At 39.9% G+C, this 19,033-nt stretch overlaps 2 protein-coding genes across 4 annotated transcripts in view; one reads left to right on the top strand and one right to left on the bottom strand.

Moving 5' to 3' along the window:
• Window positions 1-17,434, bottom strand: part of LOC142343227 (septin-2-like) — a 332,083-nt gene extending 314,649 nt beyond the window's left edge. For all 3 annotated transcript variants that reach the window (XM_075394998.1, XM_075394997.1, XM_075394996.1), the window contains exon 1: window positions 17,429-17,434. The gene's annotated coding sequence lies outside the window, so the exon portion shown is untranslated. The remainder of the gene's footprint in view (window positions 1-17,428) is intronic.
• LOC142343229 (uncharacterized) overlaps window positions 1-19,033 on the top strand; it is a 344,179-nt gene that overhangs the window by 199,139 nt on the left and 126,007 nt on the right. The window contains exons 19-24 of the mRNA XM_075395002.1: window positions 509-688; window positions 1,626-1,902; window positions 2,305-2,476; window positions 2,842-2,991; window positions 3,279-3,483; window positions 18,196-18,415. Coding sequence (XP_075251117.1) covers window positions 509-688; window positions 1,626-1,902; window positions 2,305-2,476; window positions 2,842-2,991; window positions 3,279-3,483; window positions 18,196-18,415 — 1,204 coding nt within the window. The remainder of the gene's footprint in view (window positions 1-508; window positions 689-1,625; window positions 1,903-2,304; window positions 2,477-2,841; window positions 2,992-3,278; window positions 3,484-18,195; window positions 18,416-19,033) is intronic.

The raw sequence follows: 19,033 nt of genomic DNA on the forward strand, positions 1-19,033 counted from the left end.
TCAGGTTGAAGATCATGTTCAGACCGTTTCGTTTTTACAGGATAAGAATTTCTTGGTTTAGATCGCTATTCGTCAGATTTTTGGATCACTGTTACTATTTAGTAATCAATTGAGTTACTGCAAATTATCCTTCAGATCTTGTGTAAGTAATGAGATGGCAGAAATGGGATCCGATGAAATAAATTACCAGACGTGAAACCTTGTAAGGGAAAATTTTTTCTCATTTAACTGTAGAATTGGATATCTGATTAGTCAAATATTAAATATAAAGTCGAAAAGGAAAAAAAAGTACAAACATCATGTAGCTTTGTGATCTTTTGTTTGGAGTTGTTGTTACAAACTTCAAACATTTTACAGCTCAACTAATCAGGCAGCATGGTTATTGAAATAAAACTGCTAGCTATTGGTTTGCCTTCGATTCCTTATTTACAACCAAATTTATATTTAAAAAAATAATAAAACAATTTAAATAAAGAATGTTAACAACAGACACTTTTTCGCATTTCAGCTGTTCAAAAAACTCCAGAGGAAACAGCAACAGCAATCGAAGAACTCGAAGTCACAGAAAGGTCAGGGAGGAAGTGTAGACACTACTACGAGAGAAAAAGATGGGGGTGAAATGTCGACAATTGATGATATTCCTATCCACTGTCTAGATATCACTTTCCGACAGCAAGAGTTTAACAGGGTAAGAATGAAAAATACAAATGTATAATTCATACCCGTTAAGAATGATTGATGTAAAATATGCGTTGCCTACGTGTTATTGGTATTACGAATCGGCGAGACACAATTTTCAGATTTTAAGCAAAATGTTGTCACAATGCTCGAAATTAGCTGATAGATAAGTTGATGGATAAGTTAGGATGATCAATGATGGTCAAGATGAGTATAAAAATCGTTATTTTTGGCAATGATAATTTTGTAGATTGAACTGTTTGTTCTTAATGATGCTATTTTTCCATTTAACTATGAAGATTTGTATATTGCGTTGCGTGACAACTAAATGTCTTTGTAGTTAAACTGAGAATATGGCGGTTGATAGCCAACAGTTCAACCTGTAAACATAAATGGCTTACAATGAACAAAATATTCATACGCATCTTGTCAATGTATCATCTTTTTTAAATCCATGATTCAATTTTACAGGGCGAATTGTTTGTTTTTAACTCAGCTAAATTTTTCTTTAACAATGATGACAGTTATACAAGAAAAATATATATCTTCATACTATTAAATGGAAAATTAGCCGAGTTAAACAATTGATTAATAATTTTGACAAAAAGATAATTTTAAACGCATCCTGGCTATTAACAATCTTCCAACTCTTTTATTCCTTCTAAGAAATTCACAAAGATTTGATCTACCCTACAACCATTAGAATTTTAAGCGAATTTTAAACCTCGACGTTTCAAAATCTCCCGGCTTCTGCATTTATGTTTAATTACTCTCAAACAAATTTTGTAGCAATTGCATTAGTCCTGTCGGTCTTACTTGTTTATGCGATTTTTCGTTCTACCGACTTTTCGTCTAATATTTTTTTGTCTGACCATATGCACCCATTTTTCTCCCCCCCCCCCCCCCAATCTCCTTTAGGCTTGAATTTGAAACCGCTAACTTTTCAGTTTCTGGACAATTGCACAGCCAGTCTGCGCTTGAGCTCGGCAGCCAGACGTCTGTTCGTGTCGCCCTCTGGTAAAGAACTCTTCTCACTCGCCGGACTCGAGCGCGACCAGGTAGTATACGTTTCAACCGGGGACCACTTTTTGCCCCCTGACCAGCTTGACAATCAAGTAGATGGCACTAATGAGCAATCGGGTGATTCTGGAGGGAGTTTCGTCGCTAGACTGGCAGGTGACGTCAGAGCTATTGAACAGATGCACACTATGACAGCTTTTCATGGTAAGATCTGGAACTTAGAAATCGCCTCCTATATATTTTATACTATGAAACCATAGAGAATTGTACCATTGCTTCAGAATACAAAAGATTTTGCTTTTTTCTTAGTTTTGATATTTTATGATTTAAAAAAACTGTTTTTCAGTGTCGATTTTTAGCTTCATTTCTAGTTCTCACGTTTTAAAAATACATGAAAGTTTTTGAATTGAAAACTTTGAATAGAAAACCTTAAGATTAAGCAAACCCAATAACCAGAACCAGGTACCACTGAAGCGCAGCCTAGATCTGGTCGTGGGCTATAATATAAACGGTGTTAGGACCCCCCCCCCCCCCCCCCCGTTCAAGACGACGCCTTTAGAGGGTAGTCGGTGGAGTGTTGCCCACCAAATTGCAGTTTCCTTTCAGGTCTGTGCATGGAGGTTGAAGCCTCTCCTCGAGGTGGGTTGCAGCCGGGTGCACTTGTGAAAGTGGGCATTTGTACCCTGAGTGGAGAGGACAGAGCTCTCATCGGCAGGACACCCACCCCTCCACCCACTCCTGCACCTGAACCCACAGAGGAAGAAATGCTCGCTACAAGGTTTGCTTCATTTTAAAGATTTTTTAACACGGACACCTTAAAGACGTCCGTGGTAAAATAAATTTTCCGAAACCCGGTCGAAAATACCCAATAGCTAATATTGCTACTGAATAATCTAACATACCGAATGCTTTTACTCTTAACATGTGGTCATAATTACGTTCTTCGCAAAATGCCCAGTCCGGGTTACAACCTCCCCCCCCCCCTCTCTCCCAACGCATTAATTATTTTGACGTTCCGTTTCATTAGCATAAAATTTATCTATGGATTGTTTAAAATTTAATAATTTGAAAAAGCCAATTATGTGACTTTGAAAACTTATTTGTGTAAATATGCAGTAGTTTCAATGTTTGTGTTGTGTCCAGAGACAGCCACTTCCGTTCCCACTGGCACAGTAGAAAGAGGCACCAGTCTAAGGAGGAGCAGAGAGTACCCTGGATGACACACTGTAAAGAGTGCCACAACACCAAACAGTGCCAACTGCACGACTTTGAAAAACCACCTCCACCACCCCAGTAAGTGGGTCTGCTGGAGTTGTTTCTTACGCCGGAATATGATCTACCATCTTCAATTCATATTCTACGCTTTTATATGCGTTTAGGATTGTAAAAGCTTTAGAGTTAACATCTATTGATTGTTTTTTGATAAATCTGATTGGTCAAAATATTAAAAATTTGTTGACCAATACAGTTGCTGTAAGTCGGATTGTAGGCTTAAAGTCTCATGTTTTGGTTGTCGGCCAATTCGGCAATCGCCCAAATGGAGTACTTCGGTGGTTTCCTATTCTTTGCTTAAAACACAGGAAAGACTCGAAGGAAGAGATACCCGAGAATCACAGTGCAGACTACTGGAAGCAGAGTTTCCTTGTTGTTGACAATGAGCATATTGTGTGTAAATTTGATCCCAAACTGGCTCTTTCTGTCAATGAGTTTGGCAGACTGTGTCTGGACATTTTGGATCCTGTCGATCCGAGACAGAAGTGGCAGTTCATGAGAGATGGACAATTGGTTAGTGCCAATTAGCCTAAGATTGACAACTTGGTATGTGCATGCTTTGTTTGAACAAATCAGACTGAATTACTATTTCACGACTTCGATGTGTTCTGATGATGTAGTGTTACCAAGTCAATGATATTCTCGTTCAAGAGAATTATGTTACTATTTATATAATTTGGGGACATCGTGGTTTCTTACAATTCAAAGAATTTGAATTGTATTGGGGCGCTGTCTTTTTTACGACTCGAAGAGGAGTATTGGACAAGTCCTTTTTCTAATCAATTTTATTGGAGTGATTTTTGAAGCGGGAAATGAAACGCGTGCAAAAATTTGGAGTGATTTTGGCTCTGATCAAATGTGAAGAGCGGAGCGAAAAGAGAGTGGTTTTTGTTCATACCGCTGTTTTCGAGAAATTGATGTGTGAAAAAATTTTCTCTAAGCGAGCGAAATTTTTTTGTTCACGTGCGGCATTTTAAAGCTGTTTTTTTTTATTTATTTTGGTTAAGAGGTTTGGTTATGATTTTGTTTTAATTTTAGGCTGGTTTCGGTAGTGGTTTGAAGGTTTCTGGAAATTAATATGAATTTTTTGATAATTCGGAGGTTTTCAATGTAATTTGCTGATTTTCGGGCTAATTTTTGCGTTTTTTGACGATTATTTTGTTTTATTGGCTCAAATGGGTATTGAAGAAACCCCTTCTACTTGAGCAATTTTATGATAACAATTGATTAGAGTTTTGTGGGTAAGAATCATTTTTTTGTTGAGAAATATGACAAAAAAAATGGCGAAAATTGGAACTATTTTTCTTAATTTTTTGCAGTTTTTCGCTTTTTTCTGTTTTTAGCTAAGTTTCTTTGCCTATTATGACTTGCCTATTGTTTTGAGAGCATCTGGATACCCTATAAGTTGAAGGAAATTTTTCTTTGGATTTATATGTTTTTGAAATATTAAAAAGAGAAGTAGCTTTTTCCAGTTTTTCAGTGAAAGTTGTTTGTAAGAGCTTTTTTTCATAAATTTAGCCAAAAGTATTTTTTTCAAAATTCACATAAGTGGTTTTTGTAAGTACTAGTTGTTTTGATGAAGTTATTTTAGCAGAAATAGTTTTTTTGGGATCTCAATTTATAACAAAATTTGATCAGATTTCTTATCATATTTTAACAGATTTGATTTTATTGTTTTTACTTTTTTGTTTCATGACTTTGTTTCAAGATAATCATAAATTAATAAAGGCACGTTTTGTTTGATGAGTAGTTGGATGGCGCTCAAATGGATTTTTACTTTGAGTCGTTTCCGGAATTCTTCCGACTATGTTTTTTTAAGATCTGTTCACAGATTTTCATGATTTTTGAAGTCAAATTGGAGTGGTGATTTTGGTCACGCCGAAACAGGAAATGGAGCGAAAAAGCGAGTGGTTTTGCGGCGTGAATTTTTTCCGCTCCAAATTTAAAGTAGAGTGAGAAAACGGTGTTTGAACAAAAATTGGCTTTCTCGCTAGTGGTTTTTTGTTCACATGCGGCAATTTCACTTTGATTTTTACAATTTTTTGGATTTTTTGGATCGGATTTTTTTTTCTAAATGCTTTTTCCAATCCATTCATAGTCCGTTCTTGGTCTAGTTTTCTGTTTAGTCAATGAAAACTGGAATTGACTTCTTGGAATCGACTTCTTGGAATTGACTTTTTCACTAACTTCTATTGCTTTGCAGTTAAAATTTGTGTGCGTGCTTTTAGGCCAATTGCGTGACTTACCTCACTCAAAAAAATGACTTCTGAACTCACTTATGGAACTTTAAATTTTATGAACATTTTAGTTAAAGATCAATAGTGTGCATCTAATTAGTGCCAAACTTATACGCCCTAATTCTTGAGTATTAGTTTTAAGTTTTTGTTTTCGAATATCAATTGTGAAAAAGCTCTCTGAGCACTTTTTCCTTATAGACCGTATGTGTCATAAAATTGACAGTCTGAATCTATCCCTAGTGGTCTATTTAAGGACTGGTGGTCGATCTATCTCTTATTTCTTTGGTTGTTTCAGTTCATGGAAGGCCACAAGCGGCTATTTTCCGGCAATCTGCCGGCTATGTTTTAAAATTATGAACTGAAAAGATTTCGATGGATCCTTCACTCATTTTTACAAAGGAAATTTAAATTAAAATGCTTGAACATATTTCAATACTTAGCCTGATGGTAATTGTTTTTGATCTATACCTCTGATGAGCGAATCTTGTCTTTTCATCACGTTGCAAATGAAACATTTCCTAATTTTTTGAGTCATTAAGAATCAGTGCCTCTACCATCTAAAGGAGACACTTTGATCCACAATACCTGTAATACATGTAAAAAGGCATGTGGAATATGGCGACAAAGGAACGATTTATTGCTCGACTTTCCTTTCGTCGCCCGATTTCACAAAATAGAAACGTAGGCCTCTGTGGAATCGGGTGACAAGCTATGTCTATTTTCTATTGTTACAAATTAAATGGCCGAATTTTAGCCAATCAGAATTGGGTATTTATATTCGAATTTAAAAGCGTATAAAACGTTCCAACATACGTAGAAAGTTCCGAAAAAGTTCATTTAACCTAATTTTAAGTAAATATAACCACTATATGTATCGAATAAGCTGGTTTTCGGCTTGATATTTTTAGGTTTTCTAGACAATTGCCGATTGAATACGAACTGATTTCGACGTCAGTGACATCAGACGAAAAAACCTGTTAAATGAACAACAAAAAATCTTGCCGCCTAAGTTTCACTTGTTGCTTTGTACATTACTAATGTTTAAACGTTGTTGCTATAAAGGAGCTTATATGAATTCAAATATCGGACTACAGTTTTCGATTTACTGAGTTACATTTGGTGCCGCTCCTTACAGAACCACCTTTTGTTTGAAAAAAATCCCTTTTAGCCTAATTGCTGTGATAAACTTATTTAATAGTTGGAGTAATGCTGTAGTTATAGACGGAAAGAAGTTTGTTCTTAATAGCACAATGTAATCGATATGTATAAATAATGGGCTCGATTGGTGGGTTGCGAAACAATTTGAAGGGTGCCAAAATGCCATTCGTTTTCACGGTAACTCCTGCGAAAGACATAGATACTGCAGAGAAGCTTGTGAAGAGATTCACGAATGGCATGTGTAGCAACAGATACTACGAGAATGACTATCAGAACTTCGAGGCAATAAAGCATCAAGTCAACAGAAGAGGCAATCACCAGTTGGAGAAAATGAGGCAAATTGAAAGAGCCCGAAAGCAGAACCGAGATATAAATTCCCTGAAACAGCACAAGCTAGCCTGGAGGAAGTATTATGAGAAGTTGTGCCAGTCTGCTTCCAGAATGGAAGAGGAAATTTGCGCCGAATATAGGCTGTGGGGATTTGGTGGTTCAAACGTACAACTTCAATGCGCAAATTGACTCAAGTGGAGATACACCACACAAGAAAAGTTTTCAAGGAATCCAAGGAATCAATTACACTGTGTAATCAAGATAACCCACTGAAATACATATCCAAAAAATCCAACGAGAACAAGGCCACTGAGATAGAGTTTGTCATTTGTGCCACCAAAAGAGGTCGAAACACCCACTAAAACTGTAAGACAGAAGCTTCAATTTTTTTTGTAATAAATTTATAAGATTTTAGATGGCAAGAAACCCAACCCGATTTATTTTTTTCGATATCACATTGGTTAGTAAAAATAAACTCTTCTTTGTAGAGAAAAATTGAAAGGGGGCCCCCGGAAACATAATTTTGGGAAGAAAAAACATCGATTTTGAAAATTTTTGGTAGATTTACCAAAAAGTCGAGAAAATTGATATAGTCGGTTTGTATATCAAAGAATAACTTCTGATATAGAGAAAATTGATAGAAAATAATGCTAAATTGTTCAATTTTGAAAATTTTTGGTCAATTTTGAGGCAATTCTAAAAATTTTAGAAGATCAATACTGAATACTGATAAACCGTATTATCGAGCATAAAGTTGTCCAGTTTAGTGGATTACCGTTCCGTATTCAAGAAATTGCAAAAATTGACCAAAAAAATTGAACAAAAGTATAAAATTTTGACAAATTTGTCAAAAAATCAATTTTCCAGCAAGAAGTTTCGTAAATTGAGTGAAACTCAATTAACACAAAAAAGTTGTGAAAATTTTCACAACCTCCGGCCAAAAAAAATATCGAATTCCCATAATTTCTCTTGTCGATCGTTTATGAACCGTTTTGCCCGCGTGCTTTTCGTCCTTTCGCTCTTTAGTTTTCCGTGTTACGATTTTTTTCTCAATAACGTCGCTCTCCCAAAACTTCGCTTTTCGTTTTCTTCCGCTACTTCTCCAGATTTCAGTGTAGTATGTCATATGTGATGAAGTATGCTGTTTTTGCTGTAGTATGTTGAGTATGCTAGTATGCTGGTTTTGTTCTTTAGGTCTTATAGCTTTCTAGGGTGTGATTTAATTTTATTCTCGAGTTACGGCTGGATTGTCCTTCGACTTTTCAACTTTACTAATTTACTAGCCTTCCTGTTGTAGTATATTGATTTTGCTGCTTTATGTTTGTGTGTACCTGTATGATTGCTAGTTGGTTTGGTCTTGTTGCCTTCTAGGGTGTGACTTAAGTTTATTCTCGAGTTACGGCTGGGTTGTTTCTTGACTTTTTCAACTATCTTAGTCTACAAATACACTATTGTAATTTATTCAATTTTGCTGTAGTTTGTTTAATACCGTTAGTATGCTGATTGTTTGTTTTGGTTTGGGTTTAGCTAGGATGTGACTTAAGTTTATTCTGGAGTTACGGCTAGTCAATTTCTTGACCTTTGCATCCTCTTAGTGTTCTACTGCTTTGCCGTAAATTAGTTTGTCGTTAAATTTATCGTTATAGACCCATTATGAACTATATTAGATTGTCTTGCAGTAGCTTCTCTCCTTCTTCCTGGGGTGTGACTTAAGTTTGTTCTGGATGTTTGGCTAGGTTGTTTGGTTGAGTTTTTGCTGTGGTCTGCTAACATAGTTCTTTCCGACCTCATTTCCTGTCCGTTCTTTCCCACTGTCCCGTTTCGTGGCGTTGCGCGTTTTTCGTTCGCTTTCCCGCACGTCCCGTTTCCGTTCCGTCGCGCACTGCTCGCTCGACTTCTCGTCTGTCCCGTTTCCGTTGCGTCGCGCGTTTATCGCTCGACTTCCCGTCCGTAACGTCTCCGTTTCGTCACGCGTTGCTCGCTCGACTTCCCGTTCGTCCCTTGTCTCCCTCTGCGTTGAGCGCATAGCGTTCAGCGCTCCACTTCTGTTTTTGTCGGGCACTGTGTGCTAGACGACATTTTCTGCTCTTTGGGCGGTTTACAGACTGTCTACAGTGTGCTGTGTTTGGTGCCTTTTTGCGTTGGGATTGTTTTTGTGGGTTTGGTTTGATAGGAGTGTGCATATAATAGATAACCGTTTGCAGTGGTAGTTTTGCTGGTCTTTGAAAATAATAACATCGTGATGTCTAATAGTCTTGATCAAAAAGTTGTACGCTGCAGGTCAAAGCGTGAAGCTGAATTGCATGCTATACATGAAGATATTCTTCATTTTATAAATAGTCAAAGTAGGCGAGTGAAAGTTGAACGCCTAGTAACAAAGTGCAACGAAGCATTTATGACTGCTATAGACAAAAATGAGGACCTAATTGCATTTTCTGCTCTTTGGGCGGTTTTTTTACAGACTGTCTACAGTGTGCTGTGTTTGGTGCCTTTTTGCGTTGGGATTGTTTTTGTGGGTTTGGTTTGTTAGGAGTGTGCATATAATAGATAACCGTTTGCAGTGGTAGTTTTGCTGGTCTTTGAAAATAATAACATCGTGATGTCTAATAGTCTTGATCAAAAAGTCAAAAAGTTGTACGCTGCCAGGTCAAAGCGTGAAGCTGAATTGCATGCTATACATGAAGATATTCTTCATTGTATAAATAGTCAAAGTAGGCGAGTGAAAGTTGAACGCCTAGTAACAAAGTGCAACGAAGCATTTATGACTGCTGTAGACAAAAATGAGGACCTAATTGCATTTGCTGGAAAAACGGAGGATCCAAGTGCACTTGTTCCTTCATTAGAGTCTTACTTGGAGGCAATGACAACTAAGAATGACAAGATACTCACTTCAGCACGAAACTACATCAACTCTGCTGATGATAAAGTGAGTGAGTTCCAGGAACCGAGGGCTCCCATTCTTTCTAGACTTCCCTCAATTATGACCTCGTCAAAAGCATCTAGTCAGCGTAAACATGATTACGTAATTGCTAAGATGAAGCGTGAAGAAATTGAAAAACAGAATGAGGCAGCCATTCGCCTTGCTAAACAGAAAAAGCAAATGGAATTAGATGAACTGGAGGAAAACAACAGGAAACGGTTGGCAGAGGCAACTCTGCAAGAATTTGAATTGCTGGACGCCGTTTCTAAAGGTAGCCAATCTGAAACAACTGCAAGTGCTAGGAGCTCGATGAGAAGTGAAAAGGCTGTCCAGGATTGGATCAACACCTCACTTGCTTTAAGTTTTAACAACGAGAAAACTGGTGAACCAGAGGTTACGAAAGACCCTCCAGAATGCCCTAGCCACAATAACGGCGAATCAGTGGAAGATCACAACACTGACATTTCACGGCATTCCATTCCAAAAAATTGTCGAGGCAATTACTTCTTAAGCATTGAGACCTTGCAGCAACTCGACCCCTATTATACCCCACCTGAAAATTTTTTGGCTGTTGCTAACACACAGGCGCTGTACCAGGCGCACCTAAGGGCGCAAATGTTTCAAACAGGCCAGCAAGGCATGGCGCTCCAAAGCATAACTAACCAAGGAACCGCAGATAGTCAGCCGCCTTCTGTACACGCCCCAGGGGCTTCTTCACCACCCATTCAAGAGCCCGTCCGACCACAAATAAACCAAAATAATTCGTCCGATCTTTTCCCACACGCACAGTTTAAAATTTCAAAATTTCAGAATCCAGGGGACCTGGAACAGCAAGTCTACCCAAGAATAAATCGGCAAAGCATATATGCTCCCGACAACAAATTAATTTTGTCCCCCGAGCACCAAACGCCACTCTTCCTCCTTTTCCGACAACAAATCATCCAGCCCCCGTAATAAACGTTCCCTTGCACCCAAGTGCCCCACCAAGTCCAAACACTCAACAGCACAACTCCGAACCCGCCCATCCCAATGACCTTCCCATTCCGAACCCAGTCTTCGCCTCTAACCTCACTGCTCCCATCCCACACGCCCCTTTGATTAACCAGCCTCTCGTCAACAACAATTTTCAGAATAGTATTAACCAGTACACAAAGTTGTACGTTCTGTTGCTCCTCCTGTCCCAAATATGCCCAATATCCCATTTGGCCAAAACTTTGTGCCAAATATGAGTCATTGGCGGTTTCCACAGCAAAGACCGTCAATAGTAAACCAAGACACAACCACCGTGAATAGTCTGCCTCCAAATGTACACACCCATATCGCACCATCGAGCACTTATGTTCCACTACGAATTTAACAGAATTCGCCCCCTTTGATTGATGTGCAATCACCATCAGGTGCACAGCAGGAAAACCTGATCGCGACTACTAGTAATGTTGTACCTGGTCTAGCCACGCCGGTTTTTCAGCCAACATACCCCTATGTTGGGCCCACTCCGTTGAGTTTGAGCGGTCCGCAGGTGTCTGCACCTGGCCCTCCGATACCGGACAATGCGTCATTGATTAAGGAATTAGCTGATGCAATAACAAGCAAGAGAAACGACCCTTTGCCCGAGTGGAAACTTGCAGAGTTTAACGGCGACCCATTAAAATGGCATGAGTGGTATGGTCAATTCAAAAGCGCGATTGACTCGCAGTCGTTCACTGATGACGTTTAGTTGACATACCTTAAAACACTCGTCAGCGGTAAAGCAAAGGTTGAAATCGCCGAGTTTGCTTACTGTGGTTTAATGTACAAGGATGCACTAAGGACTTTGGAACGTAAATTTGGCCAGCCACAGGCAGTCGTAAGTGCACACTTGGATAAACTAAGCATTTTTCCACCTCTTAAAATGCACAATAGTGATAACATCATTAACTAATCTGCAGCCATATCCAGCCTCGTTGGGGTTTTCAAGTCGTTATCATATGATGCTGACTTGAAGAGCGCTTCCCTACTTAACCAAGCGGTACAGAAGTTACCACCAAACATGAAAGAGTCGTGGTCGCTCTTTACGGCTAAGAAGCACTGGGTTAAGCCTAACCTCCTTGACTTTAACGATTGGCTTAAAGAAAAAGCTGAGGCCCATGATCTTATGAAACAAAGCGCAACCAAGGCAAAACCTGAAGAGAACAGCACTTCAGTAACCAAGAGCAAAACAGCCTCAAAAGTGTTTGCATCGAATTCACAACAAAGGGAAACAAAGAAGCAAATACCATCTTCTTCCACAAACACTTACTCTCGGTGCATTGTATGCAAAGGTAACCACCGTCTATGGGAGTGTCGAGTTTTCAAGGAAAAGACTCCAACCCAGAGAGCTAAGTTGGTGGCGGATAACAAACTTTGTTTTTCGTGCTTAAGGGACAAGCACACTTTCCGCCAGTGCCCTCAGCCAAGAAAGTGCCGAGCAGAGGGGTGCAATAGTTCGCATAACTCACTATTGCATGGTGCAGATAAGGTTTTCCCAACAAAACAGTCAACAAATCCCAATACTATCCAGTCTTCTGGCAACACAGGTCAAAGTAAAGCAACTACTAGTCAACGGCCGTCTAATAAGACCACAACAATGTCATCTGTTACTGATGTTAAGGGGCTCCTTCAGGTAACGGAATTGCAGTTGGTCAATTGTCCGGTTTAGATACCAAGGCTTTAGTATTGTGTGATACCGCCTGCAGTAACTCTTGGGTGGCCGGTAGTCTCGCAGATAGACTCCGTTTGCACGGTAAAGCACTAAAGCTAACTGTCAAGGGTATTAATACCGAAGAAGTAGTTGATACTAGAGTTGTTGAAGTCACTGTGAAACCAAGAGAACATCAGGATTTCGAACCATTTACCATCAAACCTTTCGTTAAGGAGAGTCTGAATGTCGGCTCAGATATCATTAATGTACAGGCTCTGCAAGAGACTTACCCACACTTAGCAGTCCTTGATCCCGTGACATATTCCTATAAAGACATTGAGATGATGCCCGGACAAGATGTCTATCATGCGATCCGCCCGTTAGAATACTTCTCTGCCGAAGAGAAGCGTTCACCCGTTGCCGTACGCTTATCCATAGGTTGGGTCTTAAGCGGTCCGTTACCATCAAGTTCTTGTTTAACCTCAACGTGCTTTAAATTGAATATCGAACATGACAAGGAGTTAGCAAGTCAAGTAAAGTCATTGCACGACATCGAGTCATTTGGGGCAAACAAGCAGGTCGACCCATGATCTGCAGCAGACGCGAGGGCTCACGAAATCCTTGAGAATACCACCGTACACAATGGCCTGAGATACGATGTCGGAATGCTGTGGGCAGCAGACAACACCAAGCTCCCAAATAATTACTTCTCCCTTGTGCAACTAAAATCTCTCGAAAAACGATTGGCCAAGGATGAAGACCTTAGAGAAAAGTATACTAGTACCATCAAGGAAGACCTAAATAAGGGGTATGTAATTGAGGTTCCGGACGCTCACAAGGTTGAGAGCTGGTCTGATAAAGAGTGGTAACTACCCCACCATCCGGTTTTAAACCCGAACAAACCAGGTAAGGTGCGTAGGATGCTCAATGGAGCAGCAAAATTTCATGGCGCCTCACTGAATAAATCTTTGCTCACTGGCCCTGATCTGCTCCAAAATCTTATTTACGTACTTCTTCGCTTCCGACAACATCCATATGCCGTCTCCGCCGACATCGAGGGAATGTTTCTACAGGTTGGCGTGTTACCATCAGATCAACCATCACTTCGCTTTCTGAGGCAGGAGGACCCCACAACTAACGTTGTAGTGTATCAATATACGCGCCATATATTCGGGGCTAAGGACTCGCCCACATGCGCCAACTATGCACTGCAACGCACTGCGAGAGACAATGCTAAGTTTTACCCCGAAGCTGCAAAAGCCGTCCTTGAAAACTTTTACATGGACAATTACCTTGACTCAGTGGAGTCTCCTGAGAAAGCCATCAATAGATCGAAGGAATTGGTACATCGTCTCCATCTCGGTGGGTTCAAGCTTACAAAGTTTGTAAGCAATGTGCCAGATCTAGCTGATCGAATTGATGGTTCTCCTCAATCTACTGAGCCCAATATTATTGTTTCATGTCAAGAGGATTCATCGCACGTGCTTGGGCTAAAATGGGACCACACTAATGACACTTTAGTTGTGAGTCGGGGTACAAGCTGCGCTATCACCAAGTCCCTCACGCAACGCTTGGTCCTAAGTCTTGTCTCGAAAGTCTTTGACCCCATTGGTCTTGTCGCACCGTTTACCGTCGGTGCGCGACTGCTCTTAAAAGACATCTGGCTTGTCACAGGACAATTGGATGACGAGCTCCCACAGGACATGGTTCAAAGATTTTTGGTTTGGAGTGCGGACTTACCAAAGCTTGAAAACATCAAAATTCCTCGAAGTTACTTTAGTGGACCCTTTGATAATATAGAGTTGCATATGTTCGGTGACAGTTCCCAGGATATTTTAGTGCCGTCGCATTTCTTCGAGCCCGAGTAACAACTCCTACGGGCAAGATAAAAACAGAGCTTGCGTTTGTTTTGGGGAAAGCGCGCGTGGCGCCAATGAAAGTAATGACTGTCCCAAAACTCGAATTACAAGCAGCTCTACTTGTCGCTCGACTGAAAAGGGAAATTACACAAGCACTTACTGTAACTGTTAAACAAGTATACATGTGGACAGACAGCACGACCGTTCTCCAATGGATTAACTCAAATGAAAAGCAACCAATCTTTGTCGCAAACCGTGTTTGCGAATTTTTGGAGTATACCAGCGTTGACCAATGGAACCACTTCGCAACTATGGATAATCCAGCTGACGCTGGCACGCGTGGAATGTCCGCTGAGATTTTGCAACTAAGCAGTTGGGTCAAAGGTCCACAGTTCCTAACTAATTCACCTTTCCCGTTTGTACCGAACAAATACGTCATTAATAACATCAAACTTGGCGTCAACCAAGCAATCACTATAGAAGACACTGTTTCTCTGGTTACATCGGCCAAAAAACGGATAACTCCCGTTCCTTCATTATTTCCGTTTGATAAGTTTAGTTCTTATCAAAAGTACTTGCGCATTGCCGCATACGTTCTCCGGCTTTTACCGAAACATGCCGGCTACCGTAACCCCGATGGTAGCATTACTGACCCTACTGAGCTTGACGAAGCCGAGTTACATTCATGAACACCATTTCTTGTGTTATGGGAGTTGAGTGGTTTGTGTCAAGTAGAGGTACACCTGCCATGATTTGGTCAGACAATGGCACTAACTTTATTGGAGAGAAAGAACTCCGAGAAAGTATTGAAAAGTGGAACGTTGTCAACATTGCAGCTGAGCTCGCTCACAAGGGTATAAAGTGAAGGTTCAATCCACCCAGCGCACCACATCAAGGTGGTATCTGGGAGAGGTTGGTACGCAGCTTCAAGCGCGTGTTGTATACTATTCTTGGCACGCGTCGCCTCACAGATGAGGTACTACATACTACCTTTTGTCTCGCGGATAATGCTCTCAATTCGCGTCCATTAACACCCGTAAGCGCTGATCCGTGCGATTTGAACTCTCTAACGCCCAACCACTTTCTTCTAGGAGAATACTCCACCTGTATTCCATCTGTTGTCGGCAATAATGAGCTTGACCATCGTAAACGTTACGCCCGTGCTCAGTCGTACGCTAATGCGATCTGGTCCCTTTGGATCAGAGAGTATGTACCGACGCTGAACCGACGCTCTAAGTGGCACACGCCTGCTGAGCAACACCTTACGACCGGTGACTTGGTTTGGATAGTTGAGGAAACCAACCCTAGGGGTTACTACCCTACCGCTCGGATTGTGGAACTCCGTTACGGCTCCGATAGCGTCGCTCCCTCCGCCGTTTTACGTACGTCGACCGGTTCATTCGTCCGTCCGCTTGTAAAACTTGTACCAGTTTTCCCAACATCTTCTTCCGTGCCGGAGGATGTTACAAAGTAAATGGCCGAATTTTAGCCAATCAGAATTGAGTATTTATATTCGAATTTAAAAGCGTATAAAACGTTCCAACATACGTAGAAAGTTCTGAAAAAGTTCATTTAACCTAATTTTAAATAAATATAACCACTATATGTATCGAATAAGCTGGTTTTCGGCTTGATATTTTTAGGTTTTCTAGACAATTACCGATTAAATACGAACTGATTTCGACGTCAATGACATCAGACGAAAAAACCTGTTAAATGAACAACAAAAAATCTTGCCGCCTAAGTTTCACTTGTTGCTTTGTACATTACTAATGTTTAAACGTTGTTGCTATAAAGTAGCTTAAATGAATCCAAAAATCGGACTACAGTTTTTAATTTACTGAGTTACATCTATGGTGTGAATTTTTTGCTAGGAGTCTATGATTCCAAAACCTAGTTCCTTTTTATCCAAAAATAATTGGGCCCATTCACATCTGAACGTGCAGTTTGTTCCATGTTTGTGGACAAAGAATTAGTTGGGGGGTTAGCAGTTCGTCCGACTTCAAAGACATTTTGAAGGTACAAAATTACAGACAATGAGCGTTAAAAACTTGCGTTAAGAACGGTATTTTTGTTAACGTACAATTTATCCCGTAAAAATATCACATTTAAATTTTGGGTCTTAGATCACATATATTACGTTTGAAAAATGTAATTTAATTATTATTTGATCGCAAGCGAGATCAATGGTCATTTTCCGGTCTTTTATGCGACTTTTTGCTTGACCGTTTTTTCATCTGACCCTTTTAACTTTTTTTCATCAAGAACTGGATAAACAGGTGAAACCGAGAGGGCCTTAAGTGGCTGAGCAGCCCTCTTAATGCCCTACGCCTTACTATTCTCCATGTAAGTGATTCACTAAAATTGTTTCGAGGAGACAATTTCATGGTGTGAAGGATGGTTCTTAATTTTAAAAAGTTTGACCCCCTCAATAACCCCAGCTCTCAGGCAACCCCCTCCTCCCACTCATCTCTTCCCCAACACTCCACCCTTCCACCCTCCTCAACCTGGCGATTTATTTGGACTGCCTCGTCTAGTCTTCCCAGCCGTACCCCCCCCCCCCACTGTCCACTCTTTGCTTGACCCCCTACACTCCGCTCACCCCCTCTTAAATCTGGCATCCCTAAGCATCAGCATTTATTACCGAAACTCACCGCTTGCTTTTGAGAGCATTTTGCCCAACGTTAGTTGGTTATGTTTCGTTACTTTCCTATTGGACTTTAGATATTTACTCCATTTTTTTGCGCTAACTTGCTTTGAAGTAGGATTTGCAGGTGGTTTAGCTACAGCAACACAAGATACAGAAAAACAAAAATAAAAAAGACTAAAATATGCTCAAAATTGGTGAAATTAAGTGTGTAACCTATTGTGGCATTGGGGGTACAAAATTTGTTTCCAATTGCGATTTTCATAGCTACAAATTCTATTAATGTCTATATTGCCAGGAAATGTTGGTGGAATCTGGCAAAAAATGAGTTGACCTAGATTCCAAAAAGCGTATCTATTAGACATAATGGAGGAGTAAATGATCCATTTTTACAGGGGGCACTGCCTTGTAATGGTCTTTTTTGCTGCCTTTCACAGACAACAGTGTTAACATGTTTCCGTTACCTATTTTCACTTTGTCACAGTTTTCTGTGTTGAAAACCTTAAAGGTTAACTTTAGACAACAATGACAAAATACATTTGATTTTTATCTCTAGCTTTGTCAAAGACCGTAGCCATTGTCCGCAATCTTTAGCATTAATATCTTCACGAGACTCTTCATGTAGCCTCCATCTTTATTGCTCAATTTTATTTAATAAGTAATTGAGACCCTTTTTTGTCCCAGACTTGTGAGACCCAACTTTTCTTGTGAGCCGTGATATGGTTTCTTTTGCAAAATTGCCAATTGTCTTCTTAGTTTGCAATTAGTATTGTGACAATTACTTTAGTTTCATGCCCACTAGATACTGTAGCCAAGGGCAACAGTAATGGTTCAGACAGCTGTGACTACGTGAGTGTACAGCAATGACTGATCTTGTCAATGCTGTCCGCGCTTACTCGAAAACAGGCATCGTGGCCCAATTTGGCAGATATTTGAAAGTTTGAAGCTAATTTTATTTACTTCTGCTTACTGTCAGTATTTTCTGCTTGTCACCCGATAAAATTTACTCTTTGCGATGTGATGCGTTCTCAAATGTTAAATTCTTGTGTGCTATCATTTCTAGTTCTAACTTGATTTCTTAGGTCTTTCCCGTTATACCCCCCTGCCCCCTCAAAATTTTAGCCCACCATTATGGTGTATCTGTTTTACTGTGGGGTTGTTTGTTATATTATAATTAAGCTAGGGGAAAATAATGGGAATGAGCCGAATTAATTATGGAGCTACTGCTATGCAATCAAATGCTACTCGGGCCGAGAAATCGGGAAATCCGATGGATTTTGAGTACAATAATGGAAAATGATCCAAATTACCGAACTTAATCGCAATCACCTGAAATTTTGGCACTTAGAAATGAGATCTTGATCAAAAATGTAAATGTATTAGAAAAAGATCTGGAGCAGAATAAGTTTTGCCAGGTGTCCAGAAGTTCCGGAGGAGAACAGTCGCTGGCTGTGTGCATTCCAGCTTGCATGCCAGGAGATGAAGAAGTTGAAAACAAAGCAGAGCTCTACAGAGGGTGCGAGATATTATTACAACCCAGAGGAGTTCATGAATGTGGGTTTGCTCATCACAAGTGGGGTTTTGATCCAAAGTTGGGCATAATTGACGCATTCGCAACAGATGTTCTCGATATTCGTAAGTTTGGATTGTTGTAGTCTGAACAAAATAAATTTTCTCTTGTCATGATATGCCATCTGTAATCTAATCCGGCTTTGCTCAGTTAAATTTAAATATATCTAAATTGAGAACCTTATTTTTCTAGTTGAGCTGCTGTGTGGGTCTAACTGCAGCTATGTTGACGTCATAATTAATTGAATCTTTTTGCGAGTTGAACTACTGTTGAGTGACTCCATTAACAGATTTATTTTTTAAAAATGGCCAGGAGTTTTAGAAGGAGGCTCGGTAATGTGAGTTTGCATGTAAAGTTTTGTTCCGACCCCGCTCATGCAGAATCATGGCTTTATCTCCAGAACCAAGCAGAGATAGAAAAAAGTCAAAAGGTGAAAAGGCAGATCAAGCTGTGCGATTCAAAACTTGATCTATTCTCAAAGTAGGACAAACAAAAATACCAGTGAATCAAATTCCAGTCTGATCATTTGTTCTTTCATCGGAATTAATAAAAATAATCGAGCAAAGCTGAAAATTGAGAGAAAGCTTATTGAGAAAAGCTGAAAATAAAAACGATTTGGTTAAGGAAAACTAGTTTTGTCAAACAAGAATGATGAGATTCTAAATTTAACTGATCTCCGACTT

Source organism: Convolutriloba macropyga, chromosome 7 (assembly GCF_964194025.1).
Source record: "Convolutriloba macropyga chromosome 7, txConMacr16.3, whole genome shotgun sequence".
NCBI classification, from domain to species: domain Eukaryota; kingdom Metazoa; phylum Xenacoelomorpha; order Acoela; family Convolutidae; genus Convolutriloba; species Convolutriloba macropyga.